At 44.4% G+C, this 25,433-nt stretch overlaps 1 protein-coding gene across 4 annotated transcripts in view; it reads right to left on the bottom strand.

The window, feature by feature from the left end:
• LOC100679013 (transcription factor cwo) overlaps nt 1–25,433 on the bottom strand; it is a 37,289-nt gene that overhangs the window by 10,514 nt on the left and 1,342 nt on the right. For 2 of the 4 annotated variants that reach the window (XM_008210075.4, XM_008210074.3), the window contains exons 2-3: nt 24,046–24,361; nt 4,004–4,133 (exon numbers count right to left, since the gene is read on the bottom strand). In XM_008210075.4, the coding sequence (XP_008208297.1) occupies nt 4,004–4,133; nt 24,046–24,110 (195 nt within the window). In that variant the 5' untranslated portion in view covers nt 24,111–24,361. Of the gene's footprint in view, nt 1–3,046; nt 3,181–4,003; nt 4,134–24,045; nt 24,362–24,664; nt 24,750–25,433 lie in introns of those variants that run through there. The other 2 variants (XM_031921130.2, XM_016990419.3) reach the window with 2 other exon arrangements.

Here is a 25,433-nt window from a genome sequence, read left to right on the forward strand (position 1 = left end):
AACAATATCAGCCGGAAATGAATTCAACGTCGCAGAAATCTTTCAGGGCCGAGCAACAATCGGCGCGCGCTCGCGGACATCAAATTAGTAGGTCACAGTAGCCTTCGGGGCTCGTATACCTACTCGACGAGCGACGCACAGCCGTGACCAAAAAAACGAGACAATCGCGCTTTTTTTCGGAAATCAAATTCGCCATGCGTACATCGGGCTTATCGACCTCGTAAAGCTAAGAGAAGGAAGATGACGACAGCGCGCCTGTGGTTTTACTCTCTCGTGATCGCACGTGATCCACACTTTCACGCTATAATACAGTCATGCCTGAAAATACGCGAGAAGCGTCGGCGCTTGTTTGATTTTAATTACCGCCTTGCTAGAATATACACTGCACCGCGATTCTCGGAACTTTCAGTTTACGTACAATCGGAGCGAAAAAATCGGCGTAACAATAGCGATGAAATCGCGGATTCCAATCGGACCCACAACGCCTCCAAAAATAAACCACGTAATCCCGGACGAAAAAAAAAGAAACCTTACTTCCGTTAATACCCACAATAGTACACGTAAATCCGCGATAACGTCGTCCGGTATCGTCACTATGGCGCGAGCACCATTGACTCATTGATCGAAAAGCCCGAAACGAGCCCGAACACGAATCACACGTATAAACCCGATTCTCCGAAGGAAGAGTGACTCTCGCGGCGAAAATGCAAATCCATCGCGAAACAAGGATCTCTCTCGCACCAGTGATAAATGAAAGGAAAGTTTCGCTACACGTATATCCGCGTGACGATTTTTCGAAGAAAAGAGCCGTTGCGCAAATTCCGTGACTGCGCCGGGCGAAAGTGTGGCTCTGCGGAAAAGTCCGCGATATGATATCGCGAAGGTAGAGAATCTATTTTCGCGCGTTTGTCAAAGGTTCGCTGATGTGTCCGTCCGCGCTCACATACTCGCGGAATCGGGTCAGAGTCGAAAAAAAAGCTGTTTACTCAGTATTATACGCTAGAGCCTTTGAGTGTATACAGCACGAGCACTCTACTCGGGGGTCTTTAAATATGCACGCGGGAAAAAAAACAACCCGAAATCTATTTAGCCCAAGGCCGCCGCGCCGAAATAGCCGACGAGATCGGCTCGTCCGAAGAGATTTTTTTCAAAAAGCGTTAGCAGTTTTCACGAACCGCGAAGCAAAATCTCGAGCTCGGCTTTCGAATTCCGCGGTCTATCTCTCAGTCCTATCCGACGACTCATCATCGCCACCGCCGGGCAAAGTCACGAGTTCGCCGCGAGAGAGAAAAGCAGCGGCCCGTCGATCACATTCGCGGAACGTGCCATCTTTACATAAGACGCTATACCTCCCTCCGCGATGTCGTCGGTGTGTAACCGCTTGTGCCCGTGCATGAGCAACTTTTTTCCTATATCTCCGTTTCTCTTTCTTCTCAGCTCTGCGTTATGCATACAGGGGCGTCGTAATTATATTCGTCGCCGCGTCACCGGCAGCTGTGATTTCCCCTGCGTGTTTTTGTGATTTTGAATCTAGACGCGCGATCGATTTTACAATTCACACCGTATCCAGCGGCGATAATCCCGCGTTTCGAATCCAGCGCACGTGCGGCGCGTCCTCGGATATATCTATAGTATAGCAATACACTCTCCCGCGATAAGAAAAAAAAAACACGTTTTAGACAATGCAGTACGCGATGCTCGTAGGAAGAGATATTTCGCGCTTTTCCACACGTGCATCGGCGGAGGCCTTGACTGATTATCGCCGCGAGACATAGAGAGAGAGAGAGAGAGAGAGAGAGAGAGAGAGAGAGAGAGAGAGAGAGAGAGAGAGAGAGAGAGAGAGAGAGAGAGAGAGAGAGAGAGAGAGAGAGAGAGAGAGAGAGAGAGAGAGAGAGAGAGAGAGAGAGAGAGAGAGAGAGAGAGAGAGAGAGAGAGAGAGAGAGAGAGAGAGAGAGAGCACTTTTCATGCTGCGCGCATGCAGCGATCGGAAGAGACTTTGATATGCTGTATAGTATTAAACTTTAATTCTGTTGCGCTAGTGTATGTACTATACTTTCAAGATAAAAGCTTGTTTACGTGCATCGATCGCTTTTATGGGTTGACTTGATTTGCCGCTGTATAGCGATTGACATAGCAATATAAAAACAGAAAATCTCAAAAATACTCAAGCAACGTCAACCAAACTCTCGGACAAACATCCGCGCACGGCACCAAAAAAAGTAATAGTACAGAGAGCCGTCGCAGACTGACGCACATACGTTATGCGCGCAATCGATCATCGTGTAGCTTGCCAACAACAAGTGCAACTCTGTATCCCGAATAAGTAGTCGGCTCTCTCGAACGACGTCGATCTTCGATCCTCGCGTCTCTACGCATATAACCTTCTATTTATAGCCGCGATCGTCGCGCGCGGCAATAATAAATCTCGGCATCATGTATATACATATAGCTATATCCGCGCGCGTCGTCGTGTTTCCGGTCAGCGGCGACGATTTTTGCACACGTGCGCTACACGCGACTCGGATTCGCGGCGCACGTTTTCAGAGTATGCGTGGGAAGCGGATGAGTTGCAATTTTTCATCACTCGATTTTGCGCTCGATCGCGATAATAAATAGTAATTCGTCTTGTTTTCTATTCGATTCTCGGTGATTATAGGATCGTTGGCGCGTTTGTTTTTACGACGCGACGACGGCTATTTTTAGACGGTCTGCTTTTTAAGTGCAAAAGTGACTAAGCAAGCGGCCGTTTGGCGCGCATGTATAGCTGTACTCATTACTAGCTCGCGCTTGTGTGTGTGTGTGTGCGTACGTAATTGCATTCGAGCGATACGAATGTTTTTGTTTTGAAAGACTGCTATCGTCCCCCGAAAAATCGGAAATTCTTTTACAAGCGTCACGTACGCTGTGCGTTAGGCGATAAGTTGATTTGTATATTCCGCGATAGAGAGCTGCGAGCAAAGCAATAATACCATTCGACTATAGTTTGTATGCCAGAAAAATCTTACTCCCAAAGCGCTGCAACCTGCATCATCTCGAATAACTCACCATCAGTATAGAGTAGGGAACGACGTTTACTTAATCCCCAAGAGAGACAAACGACAATCGCCCCCACTGAATCAACAGAACACGGAAAAGCCTCGTCCGCCTCCTCCGCAGCTCCGCTCTGTGCTACCAGCGCTATACTGGCCTAAATTCCCGCCGCGCGATGTCAAAACAGGAAAGGCGATGCGCGCACGTGCAGCAAAAACAGCCGCGGCGCATTCTCCTTTCGTTACTCATCATCGCCGCCGTCGTCGAGTATACGTGAGAGGAAAATACGCGGGGGCCTGGATTTTCCGCACGTATGCGTGTATAAGCAAGTTGGTGGACGCGCGGAGGCCTTGGAAAAGCTTTGTTTGGACTTTGGGGTTTTCGACCGCTGCGGTGATGTGGAAAATTTTCCTTTGCAGCGCTCGGATTTGAAAAACAGACGGATGAGAATAATTGCGAGAAATACTCGGAAGTCCGAGGAATATACAATGTGTCGAAGAGAGCGATAAAATCGATGAATTATGAATCCGATGTATAGATGGATTCGCGGGCGGGCGATTGAATCTATGCGCAGTCGCGCAAGTGCGCCGGCGTTTATACAACATTATACTTATACGAGTGAGAGAGTATTATACTTTTGCAATGGAATTGAGAATCTCATGTGTATTATAGTCTCATGCAATTCAAATTTCCAGCGCGAGAACTGTTGCATCTGCTCACGTGGGCAGGTTCTTGACTCGGCTTTTCTCTCGTCACGTATGCATACGGCAAAAGTCGCAATAAATCAAGTGTATTTTCCGGACAACTTGTGCATTACATCGAGACTGGCTCTACGAGAGTCCGTTTGGCGAAAGGAAAACATGAACGTTACGAAATAATGCGCGAAGCGAGGCTTATGCTTTGGCGAAGATGAGGAGAGAAAAGAAAAGAGTCGTCGTCGTGTTTGCTATAAGAGAAATTCCGTCAACTCACCCTCGACACTTTCTTTTTCGTGTAGACCTCGTCATCCTCGGAAGCCGTTGCGAAATTGAGGTTTCCCTCGCAGTAGCCGGCGCCGAGGCCCATCCTGTAGATCTCGTCTTTGCAGGATCTACCATCGAGGCTGGAATCAAAGTTCGTGACGATTTAATGAATTGTTACGGAAATCTTATTATTATAGTTTTATTAATTACTCGCTTTGATATTCACTAAGTGCATCGCATACCAAATCGGTGAAAGTCGCGCATCTCTGCGCATCGTCGATATAATGACGCAACTGCGTACACACGACATTTATTTATATAATATGTATTAAACCTTACGTAAAAATCACGGCATAGTGTGTATATAGCGAGATCTATTTTTTCTCGCGCGCGCATATATAAGACCGTTTAATTCCGCGAGGCCGTATAATACAAGTGCAATATTGGAAGAGCGGAAATAAATCGAGAAAGGGAAGTATGAAAAATGGATGGATCGAGTATAAACGGGAATATCGCGGTGAGTTATTGATGCGAACGTCACGTGTGTGTACGTGACGTCGTTATTAATATATGCTTGTGTGCGATATATATGTTCACGCTATATGCGATTACGCGAAAAAATTGCGAGTCTTTTTCGATTCAACGTGTATTGAATACTGTATTGAGGTATAATATTGTACATGGTATTAGTAGGATTTGTGCAGGTGAAAAATCTAGTAGTTCGATCAATATTGTCTATAAGCGATCGAGGAGTTCAAGAATGTTCTAAAAATATACGCAGCTATAGGACATTCAATCATTGAGGACTTATAAGACTATTACCTATTCTCGAACTATCCGTTCTCTCTATCATTCATACTGATTTCGATTCGCCTATGCGATTCATTTCTAAAATAACTTTCTGCAGATCTAATCGTGTACGACAGGCATACGAAATTCAGGAATAAGTATATAACACAGCACGTAGGATCGTACGGCACACTCGAATCGCTGACCACACGAGCAGCACATTTCGCCGACGCACATTGTGCGATAAGGCGCGTAATTGCAATTAAGGACGACTCTGGTCGCGTTATACGTGTACATGTATATAGGGTCACCGGGGCAACCGTTCATATATATGCTCGTGTGCATTTCTCGCACGCGCGCGAGCTTTTCATAAAACGCTTATATGACACAGACACAAAAAAGGGGAATCCGAAGCGGAAAGCTTCGCATGTATGGCTATCTCACACTGCCGACGAGTATATGGAAGGTTGTATTTTTATTTTGAGATGGTATATAATACCAGGAAGCTGATGCAGTAGACATACATATATATATATATATATATATATATATATATATATATATATATATATATATATATATATATATATATATATATATAGGTGAACTGAAATTGCAGGAAAGCTGTTTTAGTCGTCGCGGCGGCGACAGTCTCTGGTTCGCCGCGAAAATAACATTACGACTCTATAGTATTTGAAAGAGCGTGGGCGTTATTATACTTGTGTGTATAGCTATACTGCAGTTTTATTTATACTATCGAGGTGGCTATTTTCACCGGGCGGATATGAGGCGGTATTATATAGAGCATTTTAATTATGTTCTCGGGTTCGCTCGTTTCAAGCTTGTTTGTTGCTTCTTCTCCCGCGACAAGGTGAGAGTATTTTCGAAGCTTCATTTCTAATAAAATCACTCCTCTATACGCTTTATGATTTGCTTTTCGAACGACATACAGAGAATCTAATGTACACTCGAAAATCGCAAAAACGCCGAAATATATATTCCAGTCGCATATTCTCAGAAAGGTAATCTCACACGCCGGCACGTGCGCAGCTAGCAATAGAGTGCCCTCGAATCATCTCTCCTTATTACATTTTTTTCCCCAAGCCCAGCGCTTGCGCGATGATCAGCTTAAAGTCTCGTGTCGCTGACGACGAGGGGATTAACCGCCGCGAGGTACGACGAGGAGAAGATTGTCGAAATGTGAGACGCGCGCGGCGCACGTGTTGCGGATAAATGGGTCGCGTTTTGCCGTTTATTTTACAGTCGAGATTTACGAGCGCGAGAAACGGGCGATGATGATGATGGGAGGTATTTGCGAAACGTGCGCGCGCGCGCGGGTGTCGTTTATTCTTTTTTTCGGGGAATTTTCGAAATTTGGGTTAATTGCCCCTGCTCGACTCTCGATGCTATTTTTGAGTATATATACGAATTTAAGTAATAAATAAAAGTACATTTTACATATACTCGCGATTCCTCGTAAATAATAATCTCGTATATTTGCACAACAACGCGAATGAAATCTCGCTCCACAGTATGTGTACAAGATATCATAACGGCGTTACGAATACCGACATATTTCACAAGGGCGCGCCCTATACAAAGCCACTCGCAGAATCCACTTCACCGCGCGCGCGCGCCGCATCCCACACTCTCCGCGTCTGCAGTCACGCATAAATAATCAGCGCATAGCAGCAGCACCTGCTGCACCGGCAGTCGTCCTTCGTCGACCTTACGCCCCTCTGTATACAACTCTAGACAAGTGTGCAGTGTATATATATATATATATATATATATATATATATATATATATATATATATATATATATATATATCACTTTCGCGATCATTATCGTCGTCCCCTTTGTCAGGCTTCTCTCTCTGTCTCTTCTGACTACGACGACGACGGGGCTATTAGTCTTTCCGTTTTTCCCATCGTTGCGCGGGCGTTTGTGGGTCGATGTCGCGCCGAGGAATTTTCCAAAATTTCGACCAATTATTGCACAGTCCTGATTCCGCGGAGTCATCTTGTTTATAGGAGAACAGTCACTTCAGATTGAGAAACTTCTCGCGTCTGATAAAATATTCCGCAGTGTACGTATAACACTATGCAAATAAGCAAACAGGCAATTACAAAACAGCGTTGATATTCAATTTACGTTCCGAGCTTTCCTTCCCTAATACAGACCGCGCGCGGCTGCGCACGTGCATCGCTTGTGTGTTTACACGTACGCGCGGCTTTTTATAAACTCTTTTGCAAGTGCAGCGCGAGTTTTCCTACTATACGCGCGGTATACCTATATACGACGAAAGGATGGAAGGCCGTGAAAAGTCGTCGCCGCGAGTAAATAAGCGAAGAATTCTCGTAAATAGCCTGCAGCAGGTGACGAAAGATCCCGGTTAGCTATTATATTTGAGGCTTCGATAGAGCGACGGCAGAATTTTTTTTTTTTTTTTTTTTTGCTTGTCTTCTCGGAATTAATAGCGAGTCGTTATTATAACAGTTTTTAATATGCATGATATCTTGTGGTGTCTATCGTCAATGCCATCTGAAAAGCAGGAAGTCGTCGTGCGCGAGTGCAAGTGTTTGTAATGAGCTTTAAAGTTTATCGCTTATAAATCGGGATAATTGTTGCTGTGCGACACGATCACAATATATTGTTGTTGTGTGTACAACACTTGCAGAAATATATAATTCTGCAACTTACTGGGTCAAGCGTTTTCACATACTTCGTGTCCATAACTCACACGACGCTTTGCATTTTTGCGGATGAAAAATATGAGGCGCCGCGCTGTAAATTCTGAAATTATGAATCATTCAAGTCCCATTTGTTGATATCGATCGAATCATATTATATCGGATGAAGTTATCTCGCGCTCTACATCTCCGTCGTTTTTTCTCTCACGCGCGTGTGTGTGTTCCTTTGTTCGCATCTACCATTAATTATTCAAAACGAATCCAAGTATCAAAACCCTTATTCGTACATAAGTATCCTTGAAAAGCAACTATGAACACGATCCAACGGTCGCACATAAGCATCGAGCTTACCTCACTCGATATCGCAAATCCATCATCCAACAATCACCCATCAATTAGCGAGCAATGAATATACATAGATAGAGAGCAAAACGTGATCGTATTAAACAGGTGCACCCCATCAAACGTTCCGCTCTACGTATCGTACTGTTGCAGCTAATTATAAAACGCCGCAAACAATGCCGTCGTTTAAAAAAAAGCATAGCACGCGAGCTTCGCCTGATGGAAATCCCGAGCGGCCTCGACTCTCTGTCTCCCATAAACCGACAGATCATAGCCTTTCTTCGCCTCATTAACCGATTCTCCGAGAGACACGTGCGCGAAAGCGAAGGTTCCTCCGATGTATAGGACAAACTGCTATTATACGTTTGATCAACGCTCGGGGAGAGAGAATGATGCGATAAGCGCTTGTCGATCTAATGGTCTTTTGGTTTTGTAATTGCGTTAAATAGATCGAGAAACGCGAACGTCTAGATCCGCGCTGATTCTTTGCAAAAAAACAACCGTAAACTGCTTATACACGAAATATTCATGAGTTAAAAAAACACACAGACGTCACCTACGCAGATTCGAATCGAAGAACGCACGGCATTCGCGGAAAAACCGTCCCGTCCACATCCATAAATCATAAAATCTCGCTCGACATTCCAACTCCAAACCTGCAGCAGCGGCATCTGGCAATCGATCTCAATGAGGCTTTCCAGGACAGCATCAGCGGCTCGCCTTGAGAGCGCGAAAAGCCGCACGTGCAGGCACGTCGTAAATACGCGAGAGTAGGCGCCCATCCCACTCCCGATATCGCGACGACTCTGATATATATATATATATATATATGTGTGTGTGTGTGTGTGCGTGTGTGTATGTGTGTTGAAGCGCATATTGCTGCAACTGTGCTTGAGATCGCGGACTTTGAAGTGTTTTTGCGTATTTCAGCCGCTGCAGTATGCTAAGTAGACACAAAATTCAAGAGAAACAATTAAGACAATGAACAAAAAAATGGCTACTGGAAAAGCAACAACGTCGATTACACCAATCGGCATTTAAGTTTTTCCACGTAGCCGAGTGAATACAGGTGCGTATGCACTTTTTATTAGTACGTCCAGTAGCAGCACGGATTTCTCTCATACGTTTTTTCTCTCTCTTTTCGTCGCGTGCATTCCTTTGTTATATTCTTCTTTTTATAGGCGCCTGTGCGCGTGTGGCCTTTCACTCTCTTCAAAAACGCACGTCTAATCGATTGCGCGCGGATAAAGAAAGCGACAGGCTCGCGCGTGACGGACTTCATATGTGTCGGAATGCTCGCGGAGAATTCGGACGACGTTTTTAAACGTCTGGCGCAGTGTTTTGCGAGCACGATAAGCTGTTTTCCGATCGAAGCGTTTGTAATGATTCAGAGCTGTTGTCGAGATCGAGGGATGGACAAAAACAAATGGAAAAACTACGAGCGTTAGGTTTGCGATTCTATATACCTGTATACATAGCCGTGTGCGGTTTCTATTAATAAACGACGCCAGACGTCTCGACTCATTGACACGTATACGCTATACCGTCGTCTCTATACTTCACTTGCGCGCGTGTGGGCGTCCGTGCGTGCAATTAGTTCGCAGGTATAGATATAAGTATAGTACTCGCCGATCGTGACCCGATAATCCCGTCACGTGTGAGCTGCATACGTTGGCTATATAAGACGATTATGGAATTTTTAACAATAAAAAACGGTATTACGGCGGGAAGATTTTAAAATTAAACCGAGATATTTTTGAGACAAACGATGATGAGCTATGTTTTTTGGCTGCAACGGTAAATATTTTTGCCAGTCCCGATTTTTTGCAAGCAACAGAAAGACAAACAGGTAGACGTCGCGCGTTTTGACAAACAAAAACACGCTCGGCGTTGAAAAATAAGAAGAAGAGGCGCCTAGAAAAACGACGATATAGAAGCGGATAACTCTACCGATCCACTATACCACGACCTTCCTTAATTTCAAATTTTCGCGCCTTGCGCAAATTCCAAAAGCTCCTTCCTGTAATAAATCCCGCGAGAGTATAACGCATACGCCAAATGAATGGGTAATGTCGTTTTCCACTACATGGTCACGTGGCCAGCGCGTTCATCTCTCCTTCGATTCGAGCAAGGACACGTTGCACCGCACGTCTGTGTGTGCTTTATACCTTTCGCCGTGTGGTAGTGATGGAGAGTATATACAAGTATATACAGCGCAGGAATCCGGAATTCACGATCTGACGACACCCGCCGCGGCGGCGGCGATCGGAGAAATCCCGACGAGAGAGCCATGTGACCGAGAGAGAGAGAGAGAGAGAGAGAGAGAGAGAGCTATATACACAACTGCGTCTTTGCGACGTTTGTTCATCTTATATGGTATTCTATGCGCCGCCGTTCTCCGGTCTCGAAAAGGAAATCGATGATCGAGCTTTATAGTGATTCGAAAAGTCGCGCATGAGATCGTTTCACGTGACTTACACCGAGTGTGCTCGGAACCGGTTGAAAGATAAAGAAACCGCCGCCCTCCCCCCCCCCCCAAAAAAAAAGTCATCACGCACGAAATCAAAAAAAATCGAGCGCAACAGGAGAGGCTACTACTTACTTCTCTCGCGATTGTCCGCCGCCGTATTTGTATATATGTGCAACACACACACACACACATGCTTACGCGCTCGGCTCGTAAAAATACTAACCTACATCGGGCTCTTGCGCGCAGAGAGCGAGGAACGCGTGGCTTGCAACGTGACTCGCGCCGCCGCGGGCATAATAATTTTCATCGTTCTTTCTTTCTCTTATTTCTCTCTCTCTCTCTCTCTCTCTCTCTCTCTCTCTCTCTCTCTCTCTCTCTCTCTCTCTCTCTTGCGAGTCTGCGCCGCACGCGCGTGTGTTATGCACCGCTGGATTCCCGGGAAGACGAAGATTTTTGTTTTGGGACGTAGAGACGATCGGCGACGCAGAGAGATGTGCGGTGTGCAATTTTGTCGAGCATTTTTTCGCGGTGGTCACGTTGCGCGCGAGTTCTTTGAACCTTCGTCATGTATAATGGAAAAGATATATCGATTTTGCATGCGCGCGAGAGCGGAAGTTTCCGGAATTCGAATTTTCGTTCGCGTAACTACGCGACCGCAGTTGTTATAATTATTCAAGGTAGAGAATTTTCGTAGATGTGGTGTTATTAGTTGTGAAGCATTATTCACTTGCCTTCGAGTATTGTCTGACATAAGACACATTTATTAAACGATTATTCTGTCGGTACAGCTAACGATCTTGTTGATATTTTTGTATCTCTTTTGAATTATTACCTCGAGTAGGTACATAAGCGAGCTTGTAAATCATAACGACCGGAAGTCTGCGCTTACGTATAGGTACTGAGAGAAGCGTCATCCCAACGCTGTAACAATTTACCTACACCTATATGCTTTGAATTCACTAAAACGGAAAACTTTGAAAATTCGAATAGCAACCCACGCATCGATATCAAATTATCAATAACGACCGCGATAAGCACTTCAATTTCAACGAACTTCATCACTCAACGTGTCTACATGTACATCAAAGCTCTATCTGTCAACCGGTCTGATCTACTTCTTGGTTAATTTATTGTTTACCGCAAGTTCTCGCGACGACCCTGACGCTGTCCGTGTCCGCACGTGCAGCTCTCTCGACGCGACGATGGGCTAATTGTACACTATAGACTCTCCGAGGGAGCGTGTGCAGCGGGAAAAATCGAGAGTTTTCCTGCGCGGAGGGGAACGACATTCCTGAGATGCTGTTTTTTTCTTCGTACTCCTATGCTATACGATCCGCCCGAGGGGTAATGATACGCTTGAAGAGCTTTTTTGTAATATTCATGACGCGTCGATTTGCATATGCCGTACATAGAAGTACGTCTTTTTTTTAATTAAAAGGGCTTAACGCGGTTTTGAAATTGAGATTAAGCTCAATTGCGACGTTCTTTTATATATGAATGCACACGAAGAAGCGTCGTGAACGGCTCATTATCGGCGATTGGCGGCTCGAGTTTACGCACGGTAGAGGGAGTGAGAGAGTTTAAAGATGATAATCGATGCGAATCGATTTATTTAGAAAAGTTGATACTGTTAAGGTATCTCCGTAAGTGGCGCTGCTAATTAAAAGCGTCGCGATAAGGCGCGAGTGCACATATCTTCAAATGATGTATACATTGTTGTATAGGTGAAACAGCTTAAAGAATTTTTTTACACTAGGCGTTCGATAAAATATTCTGCAGGACATAATATTTTATTGCTGTTATCTGCGTTGGCTTTCTTTATTGCGGTTTTAAGTACATACGATGTAGTTTTTAGTTATTACGTTATTGACGTGCGTTGCCGAGCCGTAAAGATTTCCCGATAAGAAACCAATATTTTTTCCGCCGAATGAGTGCTTCCACTAAAATTTTATGAATACGTTCATTCACAAAATGCATACTTAATAACTTATTCGTATTCCGACCGAAAGCTAAACGTCGAAACGCGCGAACGGTCGATATTCCCCGCAAGCTCGGAAAGCTCAAGCTCTCTCCGAGATAGACGATCACTCTCGTCACGCGAGCAGTCTCTCTCTCTCTCTTTCTCTCTCTTTCTCTCTCTCTCTCTCTCTCTCTCTCTCTCTCTCTCTCTCTCTCTCTCTTCTCTGTATATATAAACGCCTATATATAAATAGTCAGCGCGGAATCTCGACCGAGAATAATTCGCCGGGCCCGAGAATAGAACGCGGCGCGCTATAAGGCGAGACTCGATCGTCGTCGTCGCGACCCGATTTCGCATATAGACGCGGGGGTGTAAGCTTCTCGTCGTAAACAAGCCGCGTGATTCTTGCGGAAGTGCGAGCAAGGAGTCGTAGAAACGGAAGAAATTGTTCAGGTCGTCCTGTAGCGGGTCGTCTGACCACATCCGGGATGTATCTACTTGGGACTTGGAGCGACAGTTTTCTTCTTGGAATAATCAAACAAAGGGTATATTAGAAGCACATTCGTTTTTTTCTTCTAAGAATCAAAGAACGAAGCCTCCTCGGTGTTTACCGCCTTGAAAAGGCTCGTGAAACTTTCCACTTCGCGCGTCTCGTCATACTCGGCTATATCTACTTACGCACTCGACGAACGGCGTGTAATTAATCAATTAAAAAAATAGCAGAGCCGCATCGTTACGAAGAGTCACATCGTATCGGTGTGCAGAGTTAACTTTTAATTGGGTAAATCCCAAGGTACGGAAGTCGCGAGATCGATGCATGAATAATTTCATCGATATGTGTGTACAGCGTTATATAAAATGATTAGAATGCAAGCACCCTACTGCGGCTGGCATTAGCGAGTTAATCCGTATGCATTATCATCGGCGCTGATAAGTAGCATAAACAAAATATTGCCGTCGTTGAAAACTCTTCCGAGAATCAATGCCACGGTAAACAACGCGTGTCATGTCTGCGAGAAATATTCATCGTCTTCCTGACGTTCTGGCCAACTCTGCGCTTATTCTTATGTACCGAAAATCGAGAAGAAACTCGTCCTACTATATGTATATCTAAAATCCTCGAGCGAAATTTTCCGCGAAATTTCTCTTATCTCGAGCCTCGTCGCCTCCGAAAAGGCGAGCACACACGTGAGGTGATATATATATATATATATATATATATATATATATATATATATATATATATATATATATATAGACACACACACACACACACGTGTATATTCTCGCCGTGGGAGAGTTATTCGCCAAAAGGAGGCCGCGAGGTACTTATATAGCAGACGACGACGACGTCAATTATTACACCGAGGGAATTTTCGTAGCGTGTAGCGTGGAAAGAGCCGAAGCTACCTGGTGTATTTTAGTTTATCGAACGACAAGATAACGTGTGTACGTCGCGTGGCTTTGTAATATACTCGTGGATTCGACGATTTTGCGCGTGTGTGCATACAGTGAGATAATCGAATCTCGGTGTTTAATTTTGTCTGACAAGGTTGAATTTCTTTTTCGAATACGTACTTGTAGCCCGGTGTACATATATCGATATTTACGCACGTGTCGTAATATGATTCTATATATAAAGGTCGATGATTCACTGATGACTCACCTGCAACAGAAAAGAGAATAACGACTTAGGATTCGAAGCGATTAATTTCTCAAGGTTTACTGATGCGCTCGAAATTTTTAACTATGATGCTTGATGAGAGCGAACAAATAAATGGTGGATTATGAGTTTGAGCGATATAAGAATACGGTGTGTATGTGTACGCGCAGTCTTTCAATATTTGAACATTTTATACACTTCGATTCGATTTATTATGACTGCGTAATCGGTAAAAATAATAACAAGTCACTTTGACATCAGACAGATCGACAGATATAAGCGGAATTATATCAGGTTCGAGCGAAATTATTCAAGCAGTTGCAATAAGATTGCCGAAGATAGAGGATTGCATTCTGGAAACGTTCTTTCGAAAAAAAACGTCCGTAACGCTTTACACACACAAACACACACATACACACACACACACTGCATGGTACAGGTGCGAATAAATTAGCATCAGTTCAGCTATCAACAATACACTGCAAATCGATCATTGATACGATTAACAATACAACTATCCTCTCGATCCACATTATACGGTCAATCCGATCATAAACGACGTCGTCTGAAGAGGAAAAAATCCCATGAGAAACTTCAACGAGACAGTCGCACGAAAAGGAAAAATCAGACGAGTCGCATACGTTACATTACAGATACGACGTGCGATCGAGATATAAAATCAGCTTATTGTTATAACAGGTGAACGCGTTTCTTTTTCCCGGGACGATCTCTCTCTCTCTCTCTCTCTCTCTCTCTCTCTCTCTCTCTCTCTCTCTCTCTCTCTCAGCTCTACCCACGCACCAGGTGTCGCATATAGCTGCATTTTTTTCTCGCGGTTGTGTAATCAACCCTATACACGCAGGTATAATGTATGTGCGAACGCGTCCGCGTGACGCAATTTTTTTCGTCGCAGCGCACGTGATTCCTCGACGGCAGCGGAATAATTTTATTTTTATTTTTTTTGGCGTATCGGAATTCTATTTTCGCGGCTCGAGGAAAAAAACAATGTATCGAGGCTATATTATAATGGAGATGGACAGAAAAGAGGCTTTACCTCAAACTTATATTTATCTCAATTGTTTGTCTCGTCGCCGGAGTTTATACATTCTCACACACTATATAGAAGCGCGTGACGACGAGTTCAACGATCGATTATACAGCTTGAATTTTGATAATTCATTGCGCGATCAAAATCCAAAAGTCAAGAGAGCAAAAACTATAAATAACGCGTTCTTGGCAAACACGTACACGCGAACAATCGGGTTGGATCAGAAGCGAAAAATAAAAGAAAAATAGTATCATCGTGTCAATATTAGCGCCTGTTTATTATTATCATAAAAACTGAGCAAACCTCTCGTCGCGCTCTCGTATAGGAATATTTTTGATACGTGTCGTAACGAAGATTTTGAATTAATCGAGAGAATCGCGCGACGAAACTATATGTCGAGCGAACGCGACGTTGATCCGTATAGATTCTCGATCCGTCGCAGCAAGATCAAAGCTGAGCCACATTTGCTAAGTGAATAATAAATCCCAGCAGAAAACGTACTCATCCACACGCACACACACACACACACACACTCGCATACGTCTGCGTCTATACAATACGACGAGAATAAACACAACGAGAGCAATGAGAGTAAGGGACGGATTCGTTATCTCGAAGAATCTCTCTCTCTCTCTCTCTCTCTCTCTCTCTCTCTCTCTCTCTCTCGATGCACACGATCGAGACAACAGCGGAAAGTTTTCGAGTGTGTTAACGCGCGCGAGAGAGAGAGAGCGCTGAGAGTACTCGAAGAGAATTTGTGATTGTTTCGTAGAGATTTCGTTGCGAGAAAAGAGAGCGAGTCGCCTTTCCGCGGTAGGACGTTGATTTATTGAAGGGAATTCAATTAATTAGGTATCGATTCGAATGGCTATATCGATAAGGAGGTCTATTTGAACCTGAGGGTTACAGAAAAGACAATTCGTTTTACAAACCACCGCTCACAAAAGCAGAATAAATAATATCCACGATTAATATCCTATGCGAGAACACACGTGCTTTTGAATCCACGGGCAGTTACAGCCTATACGCCTACTGCTCCCGCGGCAATTAAATTTGCGCAAAATCAACGATCGTTTACATCAGTGACATTGCATTTCAATGCGTCCAGAGAGCATACTATATAGATTGCGAAAAGAAACATGCGCCGCAGGCTGTCGTAAAGCGTTTCGCGGTCGAGCAATAACGCGACTATTAAACGTACAATGTTGTCTCGCCTCTGTACGTTATTAGATCGACTTGACTCTCTGTGCAGAGGATTCGATACAGCGAAATAAATATTCCACGGATCTCGTATATAAATTTTGCGAGAAAACGTATTCAGCGACTGGTATTAGTACAGAATAGCCGCAAGAGCACAAACGAGGTAACAAAAAAGGAGGCTCGAGGCATTGCAAAATCTCTCTCTTACGTGCTCGACGGACAGAGAGTGACAACGTGCGGCTACACTAGCGCGAGTTAGCTACTGCTGCCAAGGACAGCGATTGCGAGGGTCGAGTTTCACGTATACAATCCAGCTCAAAAGTTGGGAGTCGGCTGCTATGCTTTAAATAGGATGTGCTGTTTGGGAAAGCTGGCTGGTGTTTTGCTTGAAATTATTTTATGAATGAAGAGCGAGCTGAGCTGCGATCGGTCGTTGTATTGCGTAGGTATAGATGAACTGATTTTTTATCTTGTACTAGTCTAATAACACTGGTAGAAAATCTATTATAAGTGTTGGGCGGCACACTAACGTCTGCTAATATTTTATAAGCATGTAACATGTTAATAAATCCCTTGAAAACTATTTTTTAATAAATATATTAATAATGCTCAATGTCGTCATCATTGGTTTGAATAGTGAATTTGAAGAAAAGTTCAGTATAAGAGTCAGTGGGTTTGTCTGTTAATGCCATTTATTTGCATTATAAAAAAGCTATACAACTGAAATTTTACACAGATACTTAATATGCTACCTATAAAACATGTAACCTACATAATTATGATTTAACTGTTTTCATTCATATTTTCACATCGAGGCCCATATGAATTTTTTAATTTAGCGTATCAAATTTTGCCTGTAGACAGTTACACAGAAACTACCATCTCTAGTTTCCAGTGTATTTTTACATGAAGAAAGTGATAAGTATATTAGCTTTTTTGTCAAGGTTTTAGATAATTAGAATTTTGACTTTTAACAGTTGTGAGAGATTTTGAGATCGATGCCTGTTTCTCCATTTTTGCATTTTTTCTCATTCGAACACTAACAGGTCTAGAGAGCTCATATTTTGCATATAGATTTCTTTTGTGATTATGGAAAGATATTTAAAGTTGAATCAACGTTAACTGAAATACTTTTGTGTTCGACTACAACACCCATGATAATTATTTAGTCGTATACATGAGTTTGCATTCACATCAGTGTCGGAGTCGAAATCAACTTTAAATATCTTTTCACAATCACAAAAGAAATCTATATGCAAAATATGAGCTCTCTAGACCTGTTAGTGTTCGAATGAGAAAAAATGCAAAAATGGAGAAACAGGCATCGATCTCAAAATCTCTCACAACTGTTAAAAGTCAAAATTCTAATTACCTAAAACCTTGACAAAAAAGCTAATATACTTATCACTTTCTCCATGTAAAAATATGCTAGAAACCAGAAATACAATGTGCTAGAGATAGTAGTTTCTGCGTAACTGGCTATAAGTAAAATTTGACCTGCTCAATTAAAAAATTCGCATGAGCCTGGATGTGAAAATATGAACGAAAACAGTTAAATCAGAACCATCTAGGTTACATATTTCTAGGTAACACGTCTAGTAGCCTTTTTACAATTCAAAGAGCATTGTATAATGATAGACTTAAACTTACTGACTCGGATACTGAACTTTTCTTTAAATTCACCTCTCAAGCCTCACCGAGGGCGACTTTGGGCACAGAGACACTCTGTGACACTCTGTGACTTCTCACTGACATTAAAAAAAAAAACTAAATAATATTCACACATGTTGTACATCTACAGACTCTTGGTAATGATTAATTTTTACTAAAATTTCTTGCTAGTTATATTACATATATTTTATCTGTTATCAAGGTTTCCACATTTCATTTTAAACACCTTAAACATTTCTACCAGGGTTATGAGTTATGACTGTTTTGAGGGTTATGAATTTAAAGCGCGGTTCTGATCTCGTTGCCTAGGCAACCAACCAGCAACCAATCAGAATCACGTATTAAATGCTTCACAACAAAGGCCATCATTTTTTTAAGAGAGGAGGATACTGATACTGCCGAGATGTGTGTGATGCATCGGTATATTGTCAGGTCTATCGAGTGAGCCTACATACCAGCGTGAAACGTGCGGATTTCAAAACAATAACATCTTTATCCGCCGGCATAATCATATCCATAGGAATATGATTAATGCAGTGTATTGAGATATTAATCGCAAATAATCTGGATCAAAATAAACTATACAGCTAATTATAATATCGAGAAAGTGACTTTGAAAACTCTCACGAGAGTGAACCACATTACTCCTCTAAAATATTCCTCTAGCACACATACCCGCAACAAGCTTCTCGGCATCTATAAAACATCCTCGGCCGCAAATCAAAACCAAATGTATTCCCGCTCGATTTAAATACCAAACCAGTAGACAGCACCTCCGATGCGGCAAGTACTCTCGCACTCAGACATCCCCTCTCTCTCTCTCTCTCTCTCTCTCTCTCTCTCTCTCTCTCTCTCTCTCTCTCTCTTTCGAATCTTCTCGTAGAAAACATATCAGCAGCTATATGCGCTTATACATAGGAGCAAAAAACGTCGAAAAAGTATCATCAGGCCCCGAAGTCGACCTTGCCTGCATGCGTACGACGCCTCGGGGCCTCATCGCGTGACTTGCGCGCGAGGACAGTCGCCCCGAGAGAGGTACACGGCCGGCTCTCTATAAATAGACCATCATCCGCCGCTGATGCTGGTTCGCACGCACCGGCCAATGTCGGACGTCTCGTTTCGTTTCTTTTTTTACTCGACTGCAGGATTTTCGATACTGGAATGCTGCTGCTGCTGCCGCTGTATATAGATGAGCCGATGCCGCAGTTTATGTTTATTTCTTTTCCAAGAGTGGGGGTACACAAACTCGAGCGGGATTCCCGTAAGGTGTGTGTGGTTTGCGTTATTTTTAATACTTAACACCGGAGAGACGTGACTTAATAACAGCCTCTCGTAATTTTAGAGGAGAGAATTAATATTCTCGCTAATGACGCACGTGACTCTTCGAGCTCATTGAATAATTTTTCTGCGCTGCAAGAGGAGAGGAGCGAAAGCAATATCAAACATCGCAGCTTTCTGGGTAATCTCTCTCGGAATATAAAAATCACGCGCGCTAGTCACAACAGCAACAATCTTCCGACGTAAGTAAACAATTTTCCCACAGCTTATACAGTATACATGGAAATGCGAAATGCGCTGAGTAATCGTCGGGAGAGACTCGCTCGATTATAATGTTTTTGTCTCTTTCTCGAAAATCGACGAGTCCTCTAACGAAGCCGACATCTCGATCGCGTCCCCGTTTCGTGTATGCGTGTGCACACGTATACGCGTATATAAATAATCCAAGCGCATAACGCACATACACGCTCTGATGCGCATCAGGAGAGGATTGAAGAAAAAATGAAAAATAAAAAAAAAGGTCATATGCGCTGTTCCTTTCCATGACGCACGTGATGTCGCTGTTTAATACACTCCCATCGCTGCAGCGTCGTCCGTTACTTGCGTCAGATGTACTAGCTAGAGAGAAAAAGATGCGCGCGTATACGGATCGATCGAGCGGAAAATCTTTTAATCGGCTGTTCCACAAGGCGCCGTGGTGTTGCTTGGATTTCGCCGTCGTCGGCTCTATGGCTTCGCCCTTTGGAATGTGCGTTTCCGTTTCTGCGGGGCTGTATAATGTGCGTGGATTGTCTACTAAGTTTTTGCATTGCTCGTGATTGTGTCGTTAAAATTTTGTACGACTGCGTAATTGGATACTGCCGCTGCTGCGGTGGTATAGTGGCTAATAAGCTTCTGATTTTACTTTAAAGCCCCATATAAATGAACCGCTTTTAAAGGGCGATATCTTCGTGTAACTGTACATTACGCGCGAGGATGCGAGCTCGTGAGAGAAATATCTGTATTTTATTATAATTGACAATTATTTTTTACATTATTTCTGCCTTCCGCGTCTGCTGAATTTTATTAATCGTTAAAAGCACACGCCTTCAATTTGAATTTTAAATTTAAATATCTGATCAACGTTGGCACAAAACCTGCAACAATATAAACACGAAAGTTTCACAGATCCAAAATCGCGCGTGTCAACTAAATCGCCAGACGAGATTCGTTATCACCGACCCCGAACATTCCAATTCACCGTTCAAAATTAAAAAAAAAAACGCGACAGCATCGACACGTCGACGGTTACAACAAGCCCACCAGCACCTCGTTAACGACTGTTTACGCAGCGGTGACGTGGAATTCCAGCGAACACACACACACACTCGGCCGAGCTCTTAAATACACGCGCGCGCACACACAGACACGGCACATATCGCATCGAAGGAAATCACGCGTATCTTATCGTTCGCGACGACGCGGCGCGCGCAGCGCATTATCTCTCCTCTCGTCGCATTCCTGAAAACGATCACGTGTGATGAAGATCTGGTTGAGCAAATGTGCGCAACCGTCGCGTCGCGGCCCGATGTTATTCCGTTGCGAGAGAGAGAAAGAGAGCTGCTTCTTTAGCATTATTTAACAGCGACCAGATGTGTATTTCTGATGTCTCCTGCGCTTAAAAACGTGAAGAAATACATCGAACTCGAGCGTTGGGAAGTAGGCGGAAAGTTTGGGAGAGAATATAGTGACGGCCGAACCGGTCGCGGACACGGATATGTGTGTATTTTTTCCGTTAAAAGCTTCTCGAAATAGAGTAGCCGCCTCTATAAGTCTTTAATCTAAGTAAAGTATCGCGCGAATATAGGTATAGCGCAGGGAGCTGCGATCGATCGCGGTGTCAACGGCCCCGAGATGCCTCGCGGGAGAGAAAGAACTGCGCGCATATCTTAAGTGGGAAAACGAGATAAGGACAAGGGATGAAGAGAGAAGACGAGAAGAAGAACACTACCTCCTCCGCTGTCATGACGTCTGGGTGATTGCGACTGGAAACTTTCTTTTTTTTTTTTTTCTTAGCCGACGACTTTCGAAGTAATAGTCTGCATTATGCATTAGCCGGAGACTGATTTAGATCGGCGGCGGGTTTCAAAATTCACGTGACTCGCTCATTGTATCGAGCGCTATGGAACAGTGTGAAAAAGTACAATAAACAAGCATACATCGATGTTTTCACCGAACAAACGCAATAAGTCCAACAGTATATATTAGGAAACTTTACTCGGTCACGTTTTCCCTCTCAAACCTACATACCACCCACACACACACACACACAGCGAAGCTGATCCGAATTCATCTCCCGTCGCCCTATCCGATCTCGTATAAAAACTCATCAATCAAACCCGCACAGTATACACACACGCTCGGACTCGAACAGAAAACTTTCCGCGCGGCGATTATTCAACCCGCGCGCCCCCCGCCGTCTTCATCGGCGAAATTCGCCCAACGAATCGCCTCCGAGAAAGAGAAGCAAATCGATCGCCCGCAGTATAGTAGCCCACACGGTTTTACCTCACGATTCTCTCTCTTTCTCTATACTTACTCTCTTTTTTTCGGAGACACGGCCTTCGGGGAGCCGACGAACTCTCGCGAAAAGCCGAATAAACATCGTTATCGTCGCGCACACGGCGCCTGTATACGAGAGCGATTTCGAGCGGCTCATTAAAAATTCACGAGAGGGATATATAAAAGCGCCGGGTAGGATTCCGCTTCGTGTTCGTGCGTGTGTACGTTGAGAGCTGATTATATTTAGGAGGTGACGGTTTTGATTCTTATTTCGCGATCGCGTTGGCGTAGGTTGCGGACGATGATCGCACTTTTTTGTGGGGGTCAACGGGGGAGTGTATAGTGGGTGTAGAAAACGATGAATTGAAGGCTGGCACGCTTGGAATTGAGAGTTATGTATAGGAGACGCACGCGGCGATGGGAATGAACTGGACTGAATTTGCTGGACGGTCGTCTGGTGCGTTTGTCTCGATCTACATCCCAAGCGAGTTACAATCACTACTTCCCTCAATAAAAGCTCGAAAAAGTTTCGCTCACCCGTTCTATTTTCGACCTCGACGCTATAGAGCAAAAGACATTAAGCCAGAGAGCGGACGATCAGGCGCTCCGGCATTTTTCCACTCCCCGATGGCCAGCAAACGTGCAAGGTTTCGAATATTCGCCAAGAGAATACAATACGAGTCGAGGGGGGCACCACATCAGCAGTAGCCCACCAATAGACAAGGCTCTCAACGTCGACGCCTGCATTAATCGCCAGTCAAGACCTACACACCGTCGTGTGTCTCTGTTATGTATCTTACATCTCTCTCTCTTTCTCTCTCTCTCTCTCTCTCTCTCTCTCTCTCTCTCTCTCTCTCTCTCTCTCTCGACGCGCGACCGTGACTGTTTTATTTTTTTTCTCTTTTCGGGTATAGACCCACCGCGAGGCTGTATGTATAAAGAATTACAGTCGCGAGGCGCAATTTTCGAGATTGCGAACCTTGTCGTTCTCTCTTTCGGCTTCCTGTGCGCGCGGAATTCATTATTAGGACACACACGCACACACACACACACACTGCAGTACACAGGGTATACATGGGTGGTCGAGTTCGGTTTGGCGAAGCAACTGTGGAAAAAAATCGGATCGGGGATTGGCTCTTTAATTGGCTTTCGGAGGTCGAACGCGATTTTGTTGAAATTCGAGAAATAGGAAAGGCTACTGAAAGTATGATATTGCTACTTGTGAATTATTAGATACTCAAGTAATTGTACTTTCACAAACGGAAATGTACAGGCACACTAAACGTACGCATCTAAAAAAAAGTACATTTCATCGCCAACAACTCTCATTCGCATCAATATTTCACAAAGCAGCTCTCGTTTCGAGTCCTCGCGTCTCGTCGTTTAAAACTGAGATATAACGTATCTGCAGGCCAAATCGTCGTGCAGGCTTCGTGAACGTTCGTGTAATATTCTATATATATACACACAGACACGTGTCTCGCGCCGGACCGAAATGAAGCGCGTGCGCGCACCTGAGTACTCACGATAACGACTCGGCATTTAGTAGTTTTCCGCACATCGACCGGGTTTTTTTCCGACTTCTTATACACCCGTATATTGTTCTCTACCTTTTTTTTCTTATTTCGAACGCAAGCATACTGTACCGCTTTTGTAATTTTTACGGAAATTTCGTCAAGCTGCCGGTTGTGTTGGTTCGCGATGCGTGACCGTGTGTCATGTATTACCTGTACAGTCGAAGGCTGAATCTTTTTTTCGTAGTGGTATGGATACGACGGCTTTGATTGAGAAAATAATCACTGAAAGTTTTCTGAGGTGTTTGAGGCGAAATTTCGAAATTTTTCGTTTCACGGAAAGCGTTGATTGGTAAGGTCGGAGAAAAAGTGCACGACGTTACGCGACGATTTGTTACTGCCGATAAGATCCGCGATCTCGAGGAGAAAAATACTCGCATGCAACGTTGTGTCATAACTCGTGACGTTTCCGCGTGTGAAAGCGGCAACAAACATCGCATAGAGCGCCCACTTCTTCCCAGAAGGCTCCCGTATATCACGCGGTATGCATCGAGTCACGAGGCATCATCGATGAGGCACCATCATCTCTTTCTCGCGCCTTCCGCTTGTATAAACGTATGTCAGTACGAGAGATACCTCCCCCGTGATCTAGCCCTGCAGGGGAGCAAGTGGCCGTGATCGAAAACTCGTATGAATGATCCAATAAAACACACACACACACACACACACACACACCGCCGAGTGTTTGGATCGTCCGATAAGTGACCGAAGAGAAGTAGGTCAACCGTTCGGAGAATCCAAACAGCCCACACCGCGCACAGAGACGGATGTACGTACATACATATATACGTATAGATAGATTGAGTGACAGCAACTCTCACCTCTCGTATTTCACTTGCATGGAGTGCGCGGAGCTGTCCTCCCAGTAGTTCTGCGTCTCCATCATCTTGCCGCATAGAACAATCCTGTTGCGTAACACGGATACCGGCTCTCGCCTCCGTAAAGATGTGTGTGTGTGTGTGTGTGTGTGTTATGGGATGACGCAAACAATCCCCCGGGCAAAGGTTCAGCAGGTGTCGCACCCTTGACACTTTCTGTTTTTTTACTGTTATTTTTCAGTGCTCGCACTTATATGTCACTGTTTTACGCGAGGGAAACACTCACTAAACACTGGCGTCGTTAACCGCTGAATTAGCTCTGAAAAACAAAAAATAGATTCTCATTTCAGTATACAGCTGTATAGATATGTATGCAGGGACGGATGAGTCACGTGTTTAATGCAGCGGAATTCGCGGTAAGAGAGAAAGAGAGATCGTTGGAGGGATAAGCGCACCGGTGGACTTGAATTTTCAATGGCCGAGAGACGAGAGCGAGTAGGATATTCATGAATGAGAAGCATATGGATCGCGCGAGTCTGTGATTCTCGAGCCGACGAGGAAATAATCACGGATAAACCGTCGCGAATGCATAAGTATCCATAATCACTCCGTCGAATATTACCATCAGCAGCTATAGATTCTCCACTGATGCTTCTCCTTCCCACAACACGTACAGACATACACGTGTATACAAACGCAGCTACGTACTTCACCCCCACAGTAGCACAACGAACATCCATACACACGAGAACAGTAGTATACAAAGTGTATATCACAGGAGATACAGCGAATCACCGCGAAGAAGAAAAAAACGCAACGAACTCGCTGCACACTACTCGAGATCTCGAGAAAAAATGCGAGAGAAGCGACGACTGCGCGGGGAGTATAGACACTACTATACCGGCTCGCGCGGGCGTGGACTGCTAGGTTAGATTGCGCTCGTAGTATTCCTCGGCGACTCGCACTGACACGTCTCTCTCTCTCTCTCTCTCTCTCTCTCTCTCTCTCTCTCTCTCTCTCTCTCTCTCTCTCTCCTCTCTCTTTCCCGCTGATGCTTCGCCGCGCTGGGGAGAGAGAGCAGTAGGGAGAGAGCAGTAGGAGGCGCCGTCACATGCGCGCATAGAGAGAGAGAGAGAGAGAGAGAGAAGCTCTCCTTTTCTCTCCTTTCTATTATGTGGAGCGCTTATCGCGCGCTCTGTTTGGGGGATTTTATCATCATCGCTCGCTCTCAAGCGCGCATATGTGTGATCGAGGAGAGATGCGAGTTTTGTCGGTGTGGCTGCGATATCGCCGCGCGGGGACGCGCCAGGTGGCCGGGTTGCCGAGTGTGTGTCTCTCGCGGTAAGTGCGCGAGGATAAGGTTGCGACTGCAATTGGGTAATTAAAAACGG

The sequence above is a fragment of the Nasonia vitripennis genome, chromosome 1 (assembly GCF_009193385.2).
Source record: "Nasonia vitripennis strain AsymCx chromosome 1, Nvit_psr_1.1, whole genome shotgun sequence".
NCBI classification, from domain to species: Eukaryota; Metazoa; Arthropoda; class Insecta; order Hymenoptera; family Pteromalidae; genus Nasonia; species Nasonia vitripennis.